A 17,795-nucleotide genomic window follows, 5' to 3' on the forward strand; every position below is an offset into this window, starting at 1 on the left:
ACGAGGCTAAATCCCGGACGCTTTTGTAATCCCTGCCGGACGCATTATTTAGGTCTCGAAAAGAGGACATGTTCGGGTAAAACAGTTATGTACGTAGTTTAGGTTAGCTATGCTGTAGTTTTAACGTGAGCCTATAGCCTACCTTTGTTAGAAGGAGATAGAGAGAGAAAGAGAGCATGTATCTTGCAAGTATCAGGACTAAACTAGGGAAATTCACAGAATGTCCTAGTTTAATATAGTTACACATAAATATGCAATTGGTTTGATAAAACACGATTACCCAATTTATTTATTTTTTTCGATGCCATAGACTCAATGTAGCCTATAAGATGATTTGCGAGTGACAGCTGAAATTTCGCTGTGACCACACTGAACATTTCGATTTTGTATTGGTACCGACTACTGAATTTTTGGTATCGTGACACCCCTAGCAGGGACGATCACATCGTCACACCTCTCATGGCAATAATAGGTTACAGTAGCATGTAGCCACATGCAAAGTTGAAGCGCTGCTACCTAGGGGCATTTTTGACCCTCTTACCAATCATGTTGCAGGTGTGTCCCCTGGGTACACTCTGACCAATCATGTTGCAGGTGTGTCCCCTGGCTATACTCTGACCAATCATGTTGCAGGTGTGTCCCCCTGGGTACACTCTGACCAATCATGTTGCAGGTCTGTCCCCTGGGTACACCTTTTAAAATGTTCACATTGAATATGCCAGTAGTTAAGCCATCAGCATAAATAGTGTACAAGCACCGATTCCAAGCAAGAATCCATAAAGCCGCTACATTCCAGAATATCAAATTGTAATTGCATGATCTGAAATAGGAGCCTGGGGTTGGAGCCATTTAATGATTTTCTGTTTTAGTAATTCTAGTAAAGTCATGTCTCAACCACCTCTAGATGGCCATATTCACCTACCTCCTAGTGCATACACAATAAAGTCACCCTCAAATATATCTCCTTGTCAGTACGTTCAAACTGTCTTGATTTTTATGCTAAGTTGTCAGGAAACTAAATGTAGACTGGAGGGCAGCTAGTGTTAACTGAAGAACATGGGCAAAACCTGTCTGTATTAGGACTGTATATCAAGACAGCCAAGTCAAATGTGTGATCTAAGTGCAATCTGCAAGAGGAACAAGGACTATTACATTTCTCTCCCTTGGGAGAGTGTTTGAGTAAGGCCCCAAATTGAACTCATCTTGATATATACCGTGTTGAATTTCATCTTCCTAATGGTTAAAATAGCCATGTTATCAACTTTTTAACAATGGATGAGGAGGTGTAGGATTTAAGTCACAACTTAGTTTTAAGTTGAAACAATTCATGTGGTAACAACCGATTAATAGTTTGTAAACCTGAACTAGGCAAAGATTACAACTTGCACTCAACTGACTGCTGGTTTTTATTCTCATTCTTTTAACTGCTTCTAGTCTAGCACAAAAAAGTTTTATAGGAACATTTAGTTGCATAGTTACTTGGGTCTAACCTTGTGAAAGGGACCTGCTCTGCGCTGTGACATGTTCATGTTTTTAATGGCTCTTTTCAAATGATATGGAACTAAATAGAAGTGTGATAACTTTTTTTGCATAGGAGCTGTTTGTGAGTGTGTGTGTGTGTGTGTTTGCTTCAGGTAAAAACGTTTGCTTTTTATTTTGTTCAGTGATCTGCAGGGTGTGCGAACCAATGCCAAGAAAGATGGCAGTGACTGGATACTAAATGGAAACAAGGTTTGGATGAAATTACTTGTTTCTCCCATAATGGTGTGGTAACATTGATGCAGTTTGTTCTGACATACTACCACCTATACTCATACACATGCTTTTGCATAGGCCCAGGTCATTTTTTTTTGCTAAAGCAGTACAAATTGTGAAGGTGTCCTTGCATATCAGGGATGACAAAAAAGGTCAAAATTGCGATTTATTCACAAAACCTTGCTCAATGGCAGCGGTGCAGTCTCAGTTTGAGGCTCTTCTGGAGTTCCTAGCCGTGTCTGAGGAAACCGACGTCAAGCATCAGAGAGCTGATTGACCTGTAGCAGCATCTAGAAGTTTGCCTGAGGTAATGTTTGTTTGTAGTCTGGGAAGTCCCGCCCCACTTCTTCCGGCCAAATTGATTTTGCCTCTGCACTGGGTCTGGCCAACTTTGGATAGCCGTTCATTTCAAGATTTCCAGAATCCTTGGAGCCAATCACAAACTGGCTTTTGGCTACCTGGCGCGCCATTGGCGGATTTAAACTTACCACGGCTACGTTACAAAATCTACTGCACGGAGAGTTTTTAAACATTGGACATGGTGGCCGCCGAAGCACCGCAAAACTTCGATAAGGCAAGTTTTCTTTGAAAACAGAACAGAAACTTGCCCTGGAACAATTCATACAGAAAAAATATGTGTTTGCTTTATTACCGATCGTTGTATCGTTGTATAGTATCGTTGGTCTGATTGGTTAAAGGCGTGTCCAATTACGTGAGTGAAGTGGATCGCTGATGAGTAGTTTGCCAGACTAACTGAGCAAATGAAATGCAGTGAAGGGGCAGGGAATTCCCAGACAAGTTTGTTTGATTTACCTTTTGAATTTTCATTTGACTGGTCATTCTGATCATTCTAGCCTCAACTAGTGGCCTGTTGACACAAAACTTTGAAGCTTTTGAAAAATGAAATAAAACTAGATTGCTAAGGCTATATTAACTTTTAACTAGCTATGGTAACCTAATCCATTCTCTTGTGGTGAGGGATTAAACATTGAACTGCTGAAGCCTAGATACAGTATAACCATGCTTCATGATCGTGTAAACATTTGAACACTGTAGCTACATTAAACATAATTTTCAGGCAGTGGCTATCACAAAAGTACACTTTACTATGGACATTTGCAATGGATTGCTAGCTACAATGTTTGTTGCTGTATTTGAAGTAATTTAAAGTAAATGATATGGCCTGCCACTTCACGCGATAAGATTTATAGGCCTAAATGACTGACTGATTACCAATTGAGCTGTCAACCTAACCGACAAAAAATCTGGGGAGAGACTGTTGGGCATTTGGATAATAATAGAAATAGTAACACAGTCATAGCATAGGTTTTCAAACTCAGCAACACACTCACAAATGTTTATTTGTTTCTGTCACAGATTTCGCAGCACTGAAGATTCATTCAAAATGAACTTCTACTGGCTTTTGTCTTAGCATTACACAGTTGACAAAATAGAAAGTCCAACTGCAAAAGTCCAACTGCAATTGGCTCTAGGAGAAGGAGGACATCTCTCTCAATACCAACTGAGGAGCTCTGGCTTAACATAGCCAGCTTTTTCCAGGAGAAATTGAATTTTCCTCACTGTATTAGTGCCTTGGATGTAAAACATGTTGTCATCCGGCACCTACAAATTAAGGATCACAGTACTTAAATCACAACCTACCTGTCCTACATGCTGCAGTAAATGCAGACTATAGGTTTCTGTGGTAATTGATGTGGGTGGTTTGTATCGAAGAGATTGCAGCATTTTTGCCCATTCACACCTGGCCAAGGCCCTCCAACAGACACTGTAGCTGCTGCAGCACGAACGCAAGCCTGTAGGCCGCCCGCCATGGTTGTTGTTGTTGCTGTTATTAAGTGACGCAGCGGGTTTAAGCCTGAGTTGTGAGGCGGGTTGTGGGGCGTTCACGTAGGGGCAATGACATCATCGTTTCAGAGAATATGCAGGTCGTTGTACACAGAAACAGATACGCAGGCGTTTTGAAATGTATTCACTCTGGAGCCTGGTTCAGAAAATAACCGGATTCTGGGTCCCAAACATCGTTTTCGTGTGTACCAAACCAGATCTGCCAAAAAATGTGCCTGTTTTCGGCTAATCACGTTTCCATCTAGAATGCATTTGGCCCTATGCCATATGTGATCATAACAGACAAGTCTTTCCCCTTAAAGTCTATACCCAGGAAGGAGAATTGAAAAGGACAAGCAGCCGACTACAAATACAACAACGTCTTTCTTGTTAAAAAAAAGTAGAATTTCTGATGCACTAAGGATATTACTTGTGCAGTTCTTAAAGTCATTGTTTAATAAAATGAACTTCATTTCGATTATTGTGTATTTTCTGTGTTACATTCTGAACTGAACATTTTAATACCAGAATAGCCACTGTTATTTGCAACAATGTCCTGTTCTCCCTCACTGTCATTTCTGGACTTGTCTGGTGCTGCTGCTAATCCTGCCACCATTTCCTCTTTCCCCTCTTTTGAGTTACTAAATGTCCTGTGATTCAAAAGTAATGAGAACCTAGGAGTGGTGTCAAAGTATCAAGTAGTAGGCTATTTTAGTAGGCCTTTTATTATGGAATCAGATCAATGCCATAAATATTTTGTAATCTGTAATATAGATTTTGTATCTGTAACATAGATTTAGTATGTGAAACCGTCTACACTTTCAAAACCTTTCTACAGATACGGATTTCAAATACGAACTGTATCTACACTTTCAAAAACTATCTTCACTTTCAAAATGTATTTACAGATACAGATTTCAAATACGAAATGTATCTACATTTTCAAAAACTATCTACACTTTCAAAAACTATCTTCACTTTCAAAATCTATCTGCAGATACGGATTTCAGTTACGCATTACGGATAGGGATACGGATTTCTGTTACGAATTACAAAATCTTTTTGGCACTGTTTTTACAGCCTTTCTAAAGAGCCAATCAGCGCTTTTGGCAGATTTTCTAAAGCGCCAATCAACACATTCTATCCTGTACTGACTAGCCAATCAGCGCTAGCTTGCTGGCAACTGCTGGCCCGCTCATTATTCAATAGTTATAACTAGGGCCGGGACTTTAACACGTTAATTTAGATTAATTAATTACACAAAAATGAATGCGTTAAAAAAATTGACGCATTTTAATCGTATCTATTTTTGCACCGCGGAACGTTTCTCACTGGATGAGTTTCAGACGGACCGATTATACTGGCGCAACAACTAACGCGGATAAATTCGGTTCAAACAAGTTGAACAACAAACCAGTGGCGCACAGTGAACATGAAGAAAGAAGCTGATGAGACCGCGTTGGTTGGCCCAGTCAGTGGATGGGACATTTTGTTACAAAAAACGAACGGATGGAAGCGTCGATAAGAAAATGGTTCAGTGCAGGCTATGCAACAAGGAATTCGCATATCACTGCAGCACATCGAGTATCACCTCAATGCAAAGCCTGACTCCGGGTACAATCCACACACAACCAACACTCCACCAGAGATGTTTTCTAACAGTCTAACAATATTCTGAATGTACTTGAAAGTATTGTGTTTTACTTAAAAACCCCAAAGCATTATAGTTCACAGAAGGTCTACCTATCTATAGGCTACCTGAATTTCTGAAATGTAGCCTACTACATTTCTAAATGTGGTATTGCTACACTTAATAGCATAAATTGCACTGGTCTGTTGGACTTTAACAAAAATAAACAATATTTTTGTTGCTTAAGCTTATGTATTCAGTCATTATTCAATGGTATACTAAAAATCTATGTGAAAAAAATTACTTCTCACTGTTCTCAGGTCAAATATTTATATGCGATTAAAATGCGATTCATTTCGATTAATTAATTACAAAGCCTCTAATTAATTCGATTAATTTTTTTAATCGAGTCCCGGCCCTAGTTATAACCTAAATCTGCCACCGCTCTGCTTAGGGAGAGATCTGGGGTCTCCCCCGCACGGTTTGAATACAATTCGGTGTACGAACGCCGTGGGGGAAGTTAAACAAGCATGCCTTATGTCTGGCCCAAAGGGCTGATGATCACCTGTACTATTTAGTTAATCTTAGGCTCTGGCGATTCAGAGATCGCTTGGCTGCAGAACGCATTGTAACTAAGAAATTGGTCTCATATCCACTAGAAAAGACGCTAGAAAACTCGCTTCCACAAAAAAATACACAATAAAACGTTTTCAAGGACTTCATAAAATGGTTACAAATAGCCTACCCCAAAGTGCCATGAAAAGAAACGAAAATGACATTGCAAGGTGGTTTTGAAATCAGGCTGGTCAATTTCCAGCTGTTGAGGATGCATATGCACTTAACGGTATACCCCCACCATCACTTTGCATGTGTCTGGAGAACAAGACAATAGCAGTCTGTCTGCTAAATGTTCTCATCGTGATAATGGGTCATATGAATACTGTTCATGGTTAACTTAATTAAATGTGAATAGGATATCGGTCACGAAAATGCTAACGTTAGCTTTCGTTAGATACCAAAGCAGATCCTAATATCTTCCATACAACGACAAGGATCTTTGAAACAGGTGGAACGAAGTGTGGAGTGAAAACCACTGACTATGATTGTGCGTTTTACAATGTCTTTATTAACATCTCCAAATATAGGACTTCTTACTTGTGCCATTTCTCGGTCTCTGATCCATGACTGCTGCATACACGTTTCACTCAACTTTCCCAGTTACCAGCAAGCTAGCGCCGCTGATTGGCTAGTCAGTACAGGATCCAATGTGTTGATTGGCGCTTTAGAAAATCTGCCAAAAGCTCTGATTGGCTCTTTAGAAAGGAAGTAAAAACAGTGCCAAAAAGATTTTGTAATTTGTAACTGAAATCCGTATCCGTTTCCGTATCCGCAATGCGTAACTGAAATCCGTAACTGAAATCCATATCTGCATATAGATTTTGAAAGTGAAGATAGTTTTTTGAAAGTGCAGATCGTTTTTGAAAGTGTAGATACATTTCATATTTGAAATCCGTATCTGTAAATAGATTTTGAAAGTGAAGATAGTTTTTGAAAGTGTAGATACATTTCGTATTTGATATCCGTATCTGTAGATAGGTTTTGAAAGTGTAGATGGTTTCACAGATACAAAATCTATATTACAGATTACAAAATATTTATGGCATTGATCTGATTCCATATTTTATTGCCTACGGAAAGTGTTGACTGTGTATATGTAGATTTCACTTTATATAATATACAAGAATAATGGACCTCATTCTCGAATGTAGTTAAGAAGAAAATTCTTTACTTCTCTTCGGTTGCATGCCTTTATAAGCAGCTGACCTACAGAAATAGTGTGCAACCCTAAATATTTATTCTTCATTTACATTTTCATCTATCATTCATCATACTTTCTGATATTTCCATTTTTGCATGAACATATCAGCGTTTTGAGGTGGCCTCAGACTTTTGAACCCAACTGTATCCACACTGGTGATGTTTCAGGTCTTCATTACCAATGGATGGATGAGTGACCTGGTGATTGTGTGTGTGTGTGTGCGTGTCCACACCCCTGATGTTTCAGGTCTTCATTACCAATGGATGGATGAGTGACCTGGTGATAGTGGTTGCTGTGACCAATCGTGAGGCCCGTACAGCAGCTCATGGAATCAGCCTCTTCCTAGTGGAGGATGGAATGAAGGGCTTTCAGAAGGGGCGCAAGCTGGAGAAGATTGGCCTGAAAGCTCAGGTATACACTCACACACTCACACACCAGCACACCCACACAATGTGATCATCCAGTCTTCTAACCGTGCCCCTGTCCACAGGACACTGCAGAGCTCTTCTTTGAGGATGTGCGTCTTCCAGCTGATGCTCTGCTAGGGGAGGTCAACAGAGGCTTCTACTACCTCATGAATGAACTTCCACAGGTAAACACAAACAAAACCAAACTCATATTCTTTTGCTAATATATATACAGTATATAACAGAAATGGTCCATTCTCTCTCTTCTGTGTGTCTCAGGAGCGCTTGCTGATAGCTGTTATGGCTATTGCCAGTTGTGAGTTCATGTTTGAGGAGACCAGAAACTATGTCACGCAAAGGAAAGCATTTGGCAAAACCATCGCACATCTCCAGGTGTGTAGTAATATACTGTATACACATAAACATATTCACTATTCATTATGTGTTGGGGAAGACTGAGTGGACAGAGACTTTAATACCATGCTATAAGTACTGTTGCAGAAGTCTTTTGGCCCATACATACAGTGGACAACCAGAGACTGGTAAAGTGGAAGGGTATTAAATTAATCTAATCTTGACTCTGAAGAGACTACCAGTGGGAGTGAAGGATACCGTTTACTGGCAATTGATGCCAAAACTGAGTTCCACAGATATTGCCTACAACGAAACAATATCCACGACCATAGTGTACTCAAGGCCAACAGATGGTACTGAGTTAGTATAGTGCTATAATGTATCAGATGGTGATGAGTTAGTATGTAAGGGATAATGTATAGAACGTAGGTCATTGTCGGGAAAATAAGACCCGACAGGGCGAACAGCACCCCGACGTGAAGCGGAGGGGTGTTGCTTCTCCCTGAAGGGGCCTATTTTCCCGACAATGACCGGCGTTCTATACATTATCCCGCTTATTATACGGCTACTTGCCAACACAAAAAAATAACTTCACACAGTGTGTTTTCTTTACAATTTATTTGTTACCATTAGTATTAAAAAGAAAGCAGAGAAATAGTTCGTCAAAGACGTTGAACTTCAAACATTTAACAAACATTCTTTAGAACACAGCTGCTCAACCGTCCGCTGAAACTCCATTAATAAGTTACCGGACTACTTGCGGAGTGCTACGAAAGACGTGAATCAGAGGCAAAAAGGCCACTTTCCTTGACAGCGGTCATTATTGCAAAGCAACGGTCCGCTATCGGTTAATAACGGACCGCAGAACGTTGGGAAGCCCCATTCAAGTGAATGGAGCATTCTACAGCATTAAGAAGAGCCGTGTAATAAAGTGCTATAATGTATCAGATGGTGATGAGTTAGCAGGCCCGGGGTGGGTAATCGGGAGAATCGGGAGAATTCCCGATGGGCCGCTTCACTTCTGGGCCGGTCGAGAATTTAATTTGTAATTATTATTATTATTTATTTATTTATTTTTGTCACGTTAGTCCATCTTCTCTTAAAGTAGGCTACACACGTTGTGCATTATGACACAGCAGCCTCTGCATGGGTTTTACCATGCGAGGAAGTTCTCCCCTCCCGAATACAGTTGGTTGGGTCCATAGCACGTCTTTTCCAAAAAAGTTTTCTCAGATAGGCTGGGCCGGCCCTACCGCAACGATACGAGGCAGGGAGGATGGATGGGAGGTAAAGGCTACGTTGTAGCGTTGGTTAATATCGTTGCAGCAGCATTGTCAACCTATTCGCAAGCAAAATATTAAATTAGCCTTTTTAGACCCAATATATGCATGGCGATCCATAGATTCGCAAATATTATGCAAAAACTCAAACTTGATCTGTGTATGCAGTAAAATGACTCCTGCTAAAAATGATGAGCCCGAAATTTGCAATGAGGAGGCCATGATTACACGTACAGGTAGAGAGGATAACAGAGTAAACCATATGAATTCGATAACATAGTAAACCATATGAATTCAAAGTATTTAATGTAAGAAAGAGCAGTATATGACAGTACTTGATGAAAGAAAAGAATGCCAGGAGAGATTTTAGATGATGAACCAGTAGCCTCATCTGATGCTGCCTTTGAGGTGAATGTCCATAATGTTGTTCTGGACACTGTGGCAGGTAGCATGGATAGGAGGATTTCAGAAAAAAATAAAAACTTTCCTGAAATAAAGATAAATGGGCTCCCTAACTCAGCACTCCAGGAAATCAGCAAATGTCTGCTTACGTTAGATGACAGAGCTACTGTTAGCACATTACAAACTGAGCTGTCTAGCTTGGCATACCATTGGGAGAGACTGAAAAGGTCCTTTCTTGAAGGTTATACTATCAGGGCATGTAGTGAGGTGGCACAGGAAAGTCAGGAGGATAGTGGCGGACTACCATATATGGAAGAATCAGAGATGGAGCTTGAAAGCAGGACCTGTTCCTCCTGCAAAACTGTGCCATTTGTGTCCACGTAATACTCTCACAGTACAACCTCCTCACAGATGCTTATCATGTCATTGGGTTAGCTTTGGACAAAGTTTCTGTTGACTTTGTCCATCACACAGATTTCAAGTGAGAGAAGCTTCTCAACCTTAACATTTGTGAAGAATAGGCTACGAAGCTCATTGAGTCCGGACAACTTGGAGGCTTTCATGTTAATGTGCACAGAGAAGGAAATCCTCATGTCTATAAGCAACGACACAGTTATACAGTAGATAAAGTGGCTGAAACCAGTGCATTGCTCAGGTGGTTACTGATGCTGTAGTGTAGATGCTGTTGGTGCTATTCGCAATGTAACTATACTGTACTGTGAGTTGAACTGTAAACATTAGTTCAATATGCCTCCTTGTTGAAGAGTTGGATATGTTTCAAATGCTTTATTCATTTATTTCTGCTTTTGTTAATTTATCAACCTATCCTTGTGGAATTGTGAAATATTTTTCATTAACTTCTTAGCTTGAATGGATTATTATTTAACCTTTACATTATTTGTTGAACCATGGTATTAATAAAAAAAAAACTACAGGATAGTAAGAGCTGAACTGTGGCTTCATTTATCCAATTTCCACTACCATGGAAAAAGTGGGCCGGTCTTGGGCCTGAAATTCCCGGGCTGAAAAGTGACCCCACTCCGGCCCTGTGAGTTAGTATAGTATAGTGCTATTATGTATCAGATGAAATGGAAATGAGCCAATATAGTGTCTGTTTACGGCAGAGATAGTGACACACACACACTCTGAATTTTATCTCTGCATTTTACCCATCCAGGGTAGTGATACACACAGTGATACACACTATACTGAGTTAGCATAGTGCTATAATGGTGGTGGTGATGGTGATGAGTTAGTATAGTGCTATAATGTATCAGATGGTGATGAGTTAGTATAGTATAGGGGTGGGAATCTCTTGGCACCTCACGATTCGATATCGATTCAGAGGTCAACGATGATGAGTTAGTATAGTGCTATAATGTATCAGATGGTGATGAGTTAGTATAGTATAGGGGTGGGAATCTCTTGGCACCTCACGATTCGATATCGATTCAGAGGTCAACGTTCCGATTTTAAATCGATTAGATGTAAAACATGTTGTCATCCGGCATTAGTAATAAAAAAATCCATCCATTTTATTTCGACTTTTAAAACATTCGAGTTTGCTACTCAGAGTCTTTGCTACACTTCCTACTTTGTGTTTGATAATTAAAGAAAATCAACAGATGAATTACCTTCTCTATTTTTTATTAGAGAAAAAGCTTTTCCTTGTCACAATTTTGACTTTCTATGAACAATCTAATTATCGATGCAGATTGCATTTCAACATAAAATGGATGTGTAAAAAATGTTTTTTAAAAAGTTTTTATTTTTATTTTTTATTACAAAATCGATTAGGAACTTTTCTGAATCGAGAGAGAATCGTTTTAGACAGAATCGAGAAAAATCGAATAATTGGTGGTGATGAGTTAGTATAGTATAGTGCTATAATGTATCAGATGGTGATGAGTTAGTATAGTATATTGCTATAATGTATCAGATGGTGATGAGTTAGTATAGTATAGTGCTATAATGTATCAGATGAAATGGAAATGAGCCAATATAGTGTCTGTTTACGGCAGAGATAGTGACACACACACACTCTGAATTTTATCTCTGCATTTTACCCATCCAGGGTAGTGATACACACAGTGATACACACTATACTGAGTTTATTATAGTGCTATAATGTATCAGATGGTGATGAGCTAGTATAGTATAGTGCTATAATGTATCAGATGATGATGAGATAGTATAGTGCTATAATGTATCAGCTGGTAATGAGTTAGTATAGTGACATAATGTATCAGATGGTGATGAGTTAGTATAGTGCTATAATGTATCAGATGGTGATGAGTTAGTATAGTATAGGGGTGGGAATCTCTTGGCACCTCACGATTTGATATCGATTCAGAGGTCAACGATTCGATTTTAAATCGATTATCGATTTTAAATCGATTTAGTAATAAAAAATCCATCCATTTTATTTCGACTTTTAAAACATTCGAGTTTGCTACTCAGAGTCTTTGCTACACTTCCTACTTTGTGTTTGATAATTAAAGAAAATCAACAGATGAATTACCTTCTCTATTTTTTATTAGAGAAAAAGTTTTTCCTTGTCACAATTTTGACTTTCTATGAACAATCCAATAATCGATGCAGATTGCATTTCAACATAAAATGGATGTGTAAAAAAAAAAAAAAGTTTTTATTTTTATTTTTTATTACAAAATCGATTATGAACTTTTCTGAATCGAGAGAGAATCGTTTTAGACAGAATCGAGAAAAATCGAATAATCGGTGGTGATGAGTTAGTATAGTATAGTGCTATAATGTATCAGATGGTGATGAGTTAGTATAGTACAGTGCTATAATGTATCAGATGGTGATGAGTTAGTATAGTGCTATAATGTATCAGATGGTGATGAGTTAGTATAGTGCTATACTGTATCAGATGGTGATGAGTTAGTATAGTGCTATAATGTATCAGATGGTGATGAGTTGGTATAGAGACATAATGTATCAGATGGTGATGAGTTAGTATAGTTTAGTGCTATAATGTATCAGATGGTGATGAGTTAGTATAGTATAGTATAGTATAGTATAGTGTAGGGATGCAACGGTACAGTGTGGCCACGGTTCGGTTTGTATCATGGTTTTTGGGCCACGGTAACGCTTCGGTTTCGATATATCAATATTATCCTGCCGCTAACACGCAGTAGGTTATATTTGTCTTTTCTATTTCAAGTCAACAAGGTGCTTCTATTCACACTTGCAGAGACAATGCAAGATGCAATTAAATGTAATAAAGGCACATATTAAGTCAAATCACAAAATGTATTTTAAACAAGGAACACTATTCTGGCCTTCTGTCAAAAACAGGCAATATTAAATATAGTAAAGTGCAGTATACTGTAAAGTAATGTTAAATGTAAACATTGACATTATTCAATAAACTCAAACAACAAACATTGTTATTCACACACTTAAACCCTAGAAAATACTAAACTGTTATAAATACACCCTTAAAGAACAACAGAACAAACGACAACAAACAATTAGATATAAATCACAAAATGTATCAAAGAAATCGGTGGACAATTGCCCAACTTGTCCTCTGTCAATAATTGGTGAGGTGGTACTGTAATAACTACTTACTGGCCGAGAGTGAGGTCATGCAGGTAAATATCAGACAGAGGCCGTAAGGTATCGACCGAGCGATAGCGATGCTGCGGGGCCGAAGTCTGATATACCTGCATGATCGAACGGTCGAGGTTAGTAAGTTGTTTATTATATGGCATTTAAGCTCTTTTCATTTTGAAAATAAACGGTAATTGTAAATAGAAAACATGTCGTTTTGTTCAGCTCTCAAGTCTTCTCACGACACAGTGTTTCAGGTGTTGCCTAGCAAAAAATGACTTGCTAACTTCAAGTTACAATGATCAATAGAAAACGGACAACAGGGCTCAGCTTAAATGGCTTTAATTTACAGTTAAACGCAAGGTTTTTAAACTATAGTAGTCAAGTCTTCATCATCACTTTCAATAACACATTTTCGCTGCTTCTGAAGTCCTATAAAGTATTACCCGATATCAAAATGTTCGCGAATTCTGTCAACTGTCATGTTACCACGACATTCAACTGGCTTCCTGTTCTCAGATAATTTCATAATAGGAGTCCTGATTCTATCAATACATGCTCAGGGCTGTTGGTATATCGCTAATTTTTAAGGATGTAATGTTTAGTACTTGGTACATGGTATCACTCATTTTTAAGATTGATGGGGTGTGCAATAAGAATACTTATCAGACCGCAGACCGGCTAGAACGTCAATGCGCGGCTGGCATGACTACACATTAGCCAATCAGAATGCTCGTACTGTCGTTGCCATATAATAATGTGCAGTATCAAATAGATATTTGATTACATTGAAACCATATCAAATATAAACATAAAGTGCAGCATCAAGTCAGGATAGTTTGGCAACATTGTTATGACACTTCAGGGGAGTGCGTTCCCTGACCCCTGTAATGAACAGGTCATTTAAAAATGTAAACATTAACAACATAAAGTGCAACATACAAAATATTAGAATAATGAACCTTATTGTTACCTGCAGTCTTACAGGAAATGCCAGCCCTTTGATACAAACAAGAAGCATAAAATGTAAACTTGCCACAAAGTGCAATATCAAGTTAGCACCCTGTAAAAATATTCTATTCTTTTAGTTTGAGGTTCTTCTGTAAAAAGACAAGCATGTCAACATTCTCTGGGGAAAGACGAGAACGACTTGCAGTCACAATATCACCTGCAGTGGAGAAAACTCTCTCAGTTGCAACAGAGGTTCCAGGGACACAGAGATATTTTAGTGCATGCTTTGAGATCTAAGGAAATTTGAACTGATTTATTTTCCACAACTGAAAAGGATCACCATCCACATGAAGGCAATCAGCTGCTTTGTATAGGGAAACCTCTTCCTCAATAGTTTTGGCGAGTGATTTGGTTTGCTGCTCCTCTGTTGTTTTGAAAAGATCCCCAAGTAGCTCTGACATGGCTGTCTTCTTTTGAGGAGGGGATATTGGTGATGGTTGCTCTTCCTCTGTAGATGTTCCAGCTTGTACTGCTTCAAACTGCAAGAATAAATACATACATTATTATTATTTTTATTATTATTATTATGGAAAGCACATTATGATCATATTTAAAGAAAACCAAATAGCCTACCTGATGTCCATGCTCCACAATTTCTGTAATGAGGTCCGTGTAGACTTAGTCACAGGCAGCTTCATCAAGAAAAGGTAATGACTTGAACCTGGGGTCAGGATTGTAGTAAGTCTAGTAGATCTGGGTTTGTATATCTTTTCTCCAAGTCCTTTGTGATGGCTAGCTTTGCTTCCCTGATAGTTGGACTGTCCTGTGCATCTAATGTCATGGATTTCAGAGTCATTGTCTTAAGTGGGAGAATCATTGAGGAAGTTGGAGTTGGTTCACTGCTCATCAGAGTGGTCATCTTTTTCAACGGATCAAGCAACTGTATGAGGTCTTCGGCCAGCTTCAGCTCATTGTCAGTGAGCATGGCTAGGTCTTTGCCACTATTTTTCACAGACTTGTCTACCATCGCAGAAAATATGGCAGGTTGCTGCTCCACATATCTTTCCAGCATGTCATGTGCTGTGTTCCACCCAGCGTTTCCGTTGTCCGGTAATTACTGGACTTTGTCTGAAAAAAAAATGAAATGACCGAAAATATTACATCTCACCGGTCAAAATGTCTGATTGGAATTTCTTAAAAATCCCGTCCCCCAAACACAATCTGAATTTGACAACAATCCTAATATTTAGGCCTATAAAGCAAACGTGCACTGCACTGTCATTCTCAAAGTGTGGTCCGCCAGTGCCCCATAATGGTCCGCGACGGCCAAAAGCAAATTATTGCGACATTTCTAACATACAACTTAAATATATTATACTGATATGCGCTGAGAGTGGGCCTGATGGCGGTGGGCCGATTGATGATGATAATGGGCTGGTGTTTTGGGCCATCGGCCCACCGGGGATGTCCCCGGTATTCCCGATGGCCAGTCCTCCCCTGATTAAAGGAATGAGAAATGCCAGTCTGTTGTGAACAAGTGCCCAGTGGTTTGGAGGTTTGCATATGTTGTTTTGAGACTGTAATTTCTGTTTCGTGAAATGACCTAAAGCAATGGAGAAAAACTTAAATGTGCATGTTGATTGCTTTCCATTCCTCACATAGCTGTGCAAAATAGATTCTTCTCACTGTATACATTTAGAAAAGGTTTTTTCATGTTTGTATGGCAAAATCGCTGAGTTCTTTACATGTTTTTAGTAGTTTAGAAAGATGTCACCTTAATCCTGCTGGTGGCATAGTCGATCTCAGATTGCTAACAGAACTTACCCAGCATCGCAGATATTCATGCTCCCCCTCACAGACTGCTCCCCCTCACAGACTGCTCTCCCTCACAGACTGTTCTCCCCTCACAGACTGCTCCCCCTCACAGACTGCTCTCCCCTCACAGACTGCTCTCCCCTCACAGACTGCTCTCCCCTCACAGACTGCTCTCCTTTTTCAGACTGTTCAACACAAGCTGGCTGAGCTTAAGACTGAGATCTGTGTAACCAGAGCGTTTGTAGATAGCTGCCTCCAGCTCCACGCTTCCAAACGACTAGACTCCTCCACTGCATCCATGGCTAAATACTGGTGAGAGTAAAGACAAACGTCATCATCATTTCTGGCAGCACACTGCCAAGACTTTTGAAGAAGCTCCAAAAAGCATGCTGGCTGACCTAAGGCTTTCTCTTTTAGGGCATCTGACCTGCAGAATAAAGTGGCCACTCAGTGTTTGCAACTGCATGGTGGATGGGGGTACATGTGGGAGTTTCCAATCGCAAAGTAAGTCCCACACATTCACTTATTCTAGTCAAACTTACACTCATGCCCTTTAAGTCCCACACATTTACTTATTCTACTCAAACTTTTTATACAGTATATTTGAGTATTATGATTCAGCTGAGTCAATAATGAGTCAAATCTCTCCTCTCTCTCTCATCAAGAGCGTTTGTTGACGCCCGTATTCAGCCCATCTATGGAGGAACTAATGAAATCATGAAAGAGCTGATTGCCCGAACCATTGTGGGACCAAACTAGAGAGAGGGATGGTGGTGACCCCCTGAAGTGCACTACTCATAAATGTGTTCATGTGTTCATATTAATGTCTCTGCTCTGGGCCTCATGTGTTCATATTAATGTCTCTGCTCTGGGCCTCATGCATTCATATTAATGTGTTTCTGCTCTGGGCCTCATGTGTTCATATTAATGACTCTGCTCTGGGTCTCATCATGATGTTATTCTGCCTGTTTAAGCTCAGGGTTTGCTGTAGCAATGTGATGTTTGACTGAAGATTAACTGTGCCTTTTAACGTGGACTTCTACCAGAGATTATACTTGTATTTCTTAAATCTCATTGGTGTTTTTAACAATAGGAGACATCAGATCAGACTGGAATGATCAGTACCATTGTTCACTCACATATTATTTGAATGAAATAAATGTATTGCACATTACACTCTGTACAGAAGTACGTATAAGACTAGAAATGAGAACTCTGACACAGGTAGAAATACACATCATAAAAATACAAAAAAGTATAAAAATTGCAACAATAGGTTATAGTCAGGGGGCCAAAACTCATATTAAAACTTTGTCGGACACTTTTTGGTACAAGCATACAACCTATCCAGTATCAATATTTAACCCCTCAACATGTGTTCTAGCCAGGTTGTCAGCTTATGGCCGGTTCACACTACACGATTGTCGAACATTCCTTCACGATTTAACATGTCACACTATGCGATCACATAGCCACAACTTCGGGCTTCGTCTTGGTCGGAAGACTGGCCACACTACAAGATCATGAATCTTTGAATCTAATTGCCTAGGTAACAGCTAGCTACTTTTGATAGGCTACCTTTACGTCTGAATTTAAGAGGGGCCACAGTCTCAAGGATAGCTGAGCAAGATGTGTTAAAGAGGGATATTAGCTCATCAGGGCTGGAGCAGGGGTCATGGGCATTGATAGAGGCAGTTATAGCATTTCCCAAGTAACATTCAGAGAACTTATTTCCAGTAAAAGAGTTAATATGACGAGAGTAGTGGCCAGGAGATCTGGCTGTATACAGTGAGTTAAATAGTTGAACATTGAACACAGTAGGCATATGGTCAGAGAAGGATGCATCCTCAATGCTTATGTTATCAGTGGAAAATCCATGGGATAAAATCAGATCGAGGGTGTGCCCATGGACATGTGTCACCTGTTTAATGTGTTGGAGGAGGCCAAATGACTCCATT

At 39.5% G+C, this 17,795-nt stretch overlaps 1 protein-coding gene across 1 annotated transcript in view; it reads left to right on the forward strand.

Annotated features, from left to right (window-relative positions):
• Window positions 1-17,011, forward strand: part of LOC308374943 (long-chain specific acyl-CoA dehydrogenase, mitochondrial-like) — a 60,694-nt gene extending 43,683 nt beyond the window's left edge. The window contains exons 5-11 of the mRNA XM_080850937.1: window positions 1,665-1,731; window positions 7,296-7,460; window positions 7,540-7,641; window positions 7,736-7,849; window positions 16,022-16,149; window positions 16,255-16,341; window positions 16,503-17,011. Coding sequence (XP_080707063.1) covers window positions 1,665-1,731; window positions 7,296-7,460; window positions 7,540-7,641; window positions 7,736-7,849; window positions 16,022-16,149; window positions 16,255-16,341; window positions 16,503-16,596 — 757 coding nt within the window. The 3' untranslated portion in view covers window positions 16,597-17,011. The remainder of the gene's footprint in view (window positions 1-1,664; window positions 1,732-7,295; window positions 7,461-7,539; window positions 7,642-7,735; window positions 7,850-16,021; window positions 16,150-16,254; window positions 16,342-16,502) is intronic.
• The last annotated feature ends 784 nt before the right edge of the window (window positions 17,012-17,795 follow it).

This window comes from Sprattus sprattus (assembly GCF_963457725.1).
Source record: "Sprattus sprattus genome assembly, chromosome: 14".
NCBI classification, from domain to species: domain Eukaryota; kingdom Metazoa; phylum Chordata; class Actinopteri; order Clupeiformes; family Clupeidae; genus Sprattus; species Sprattus sprattus.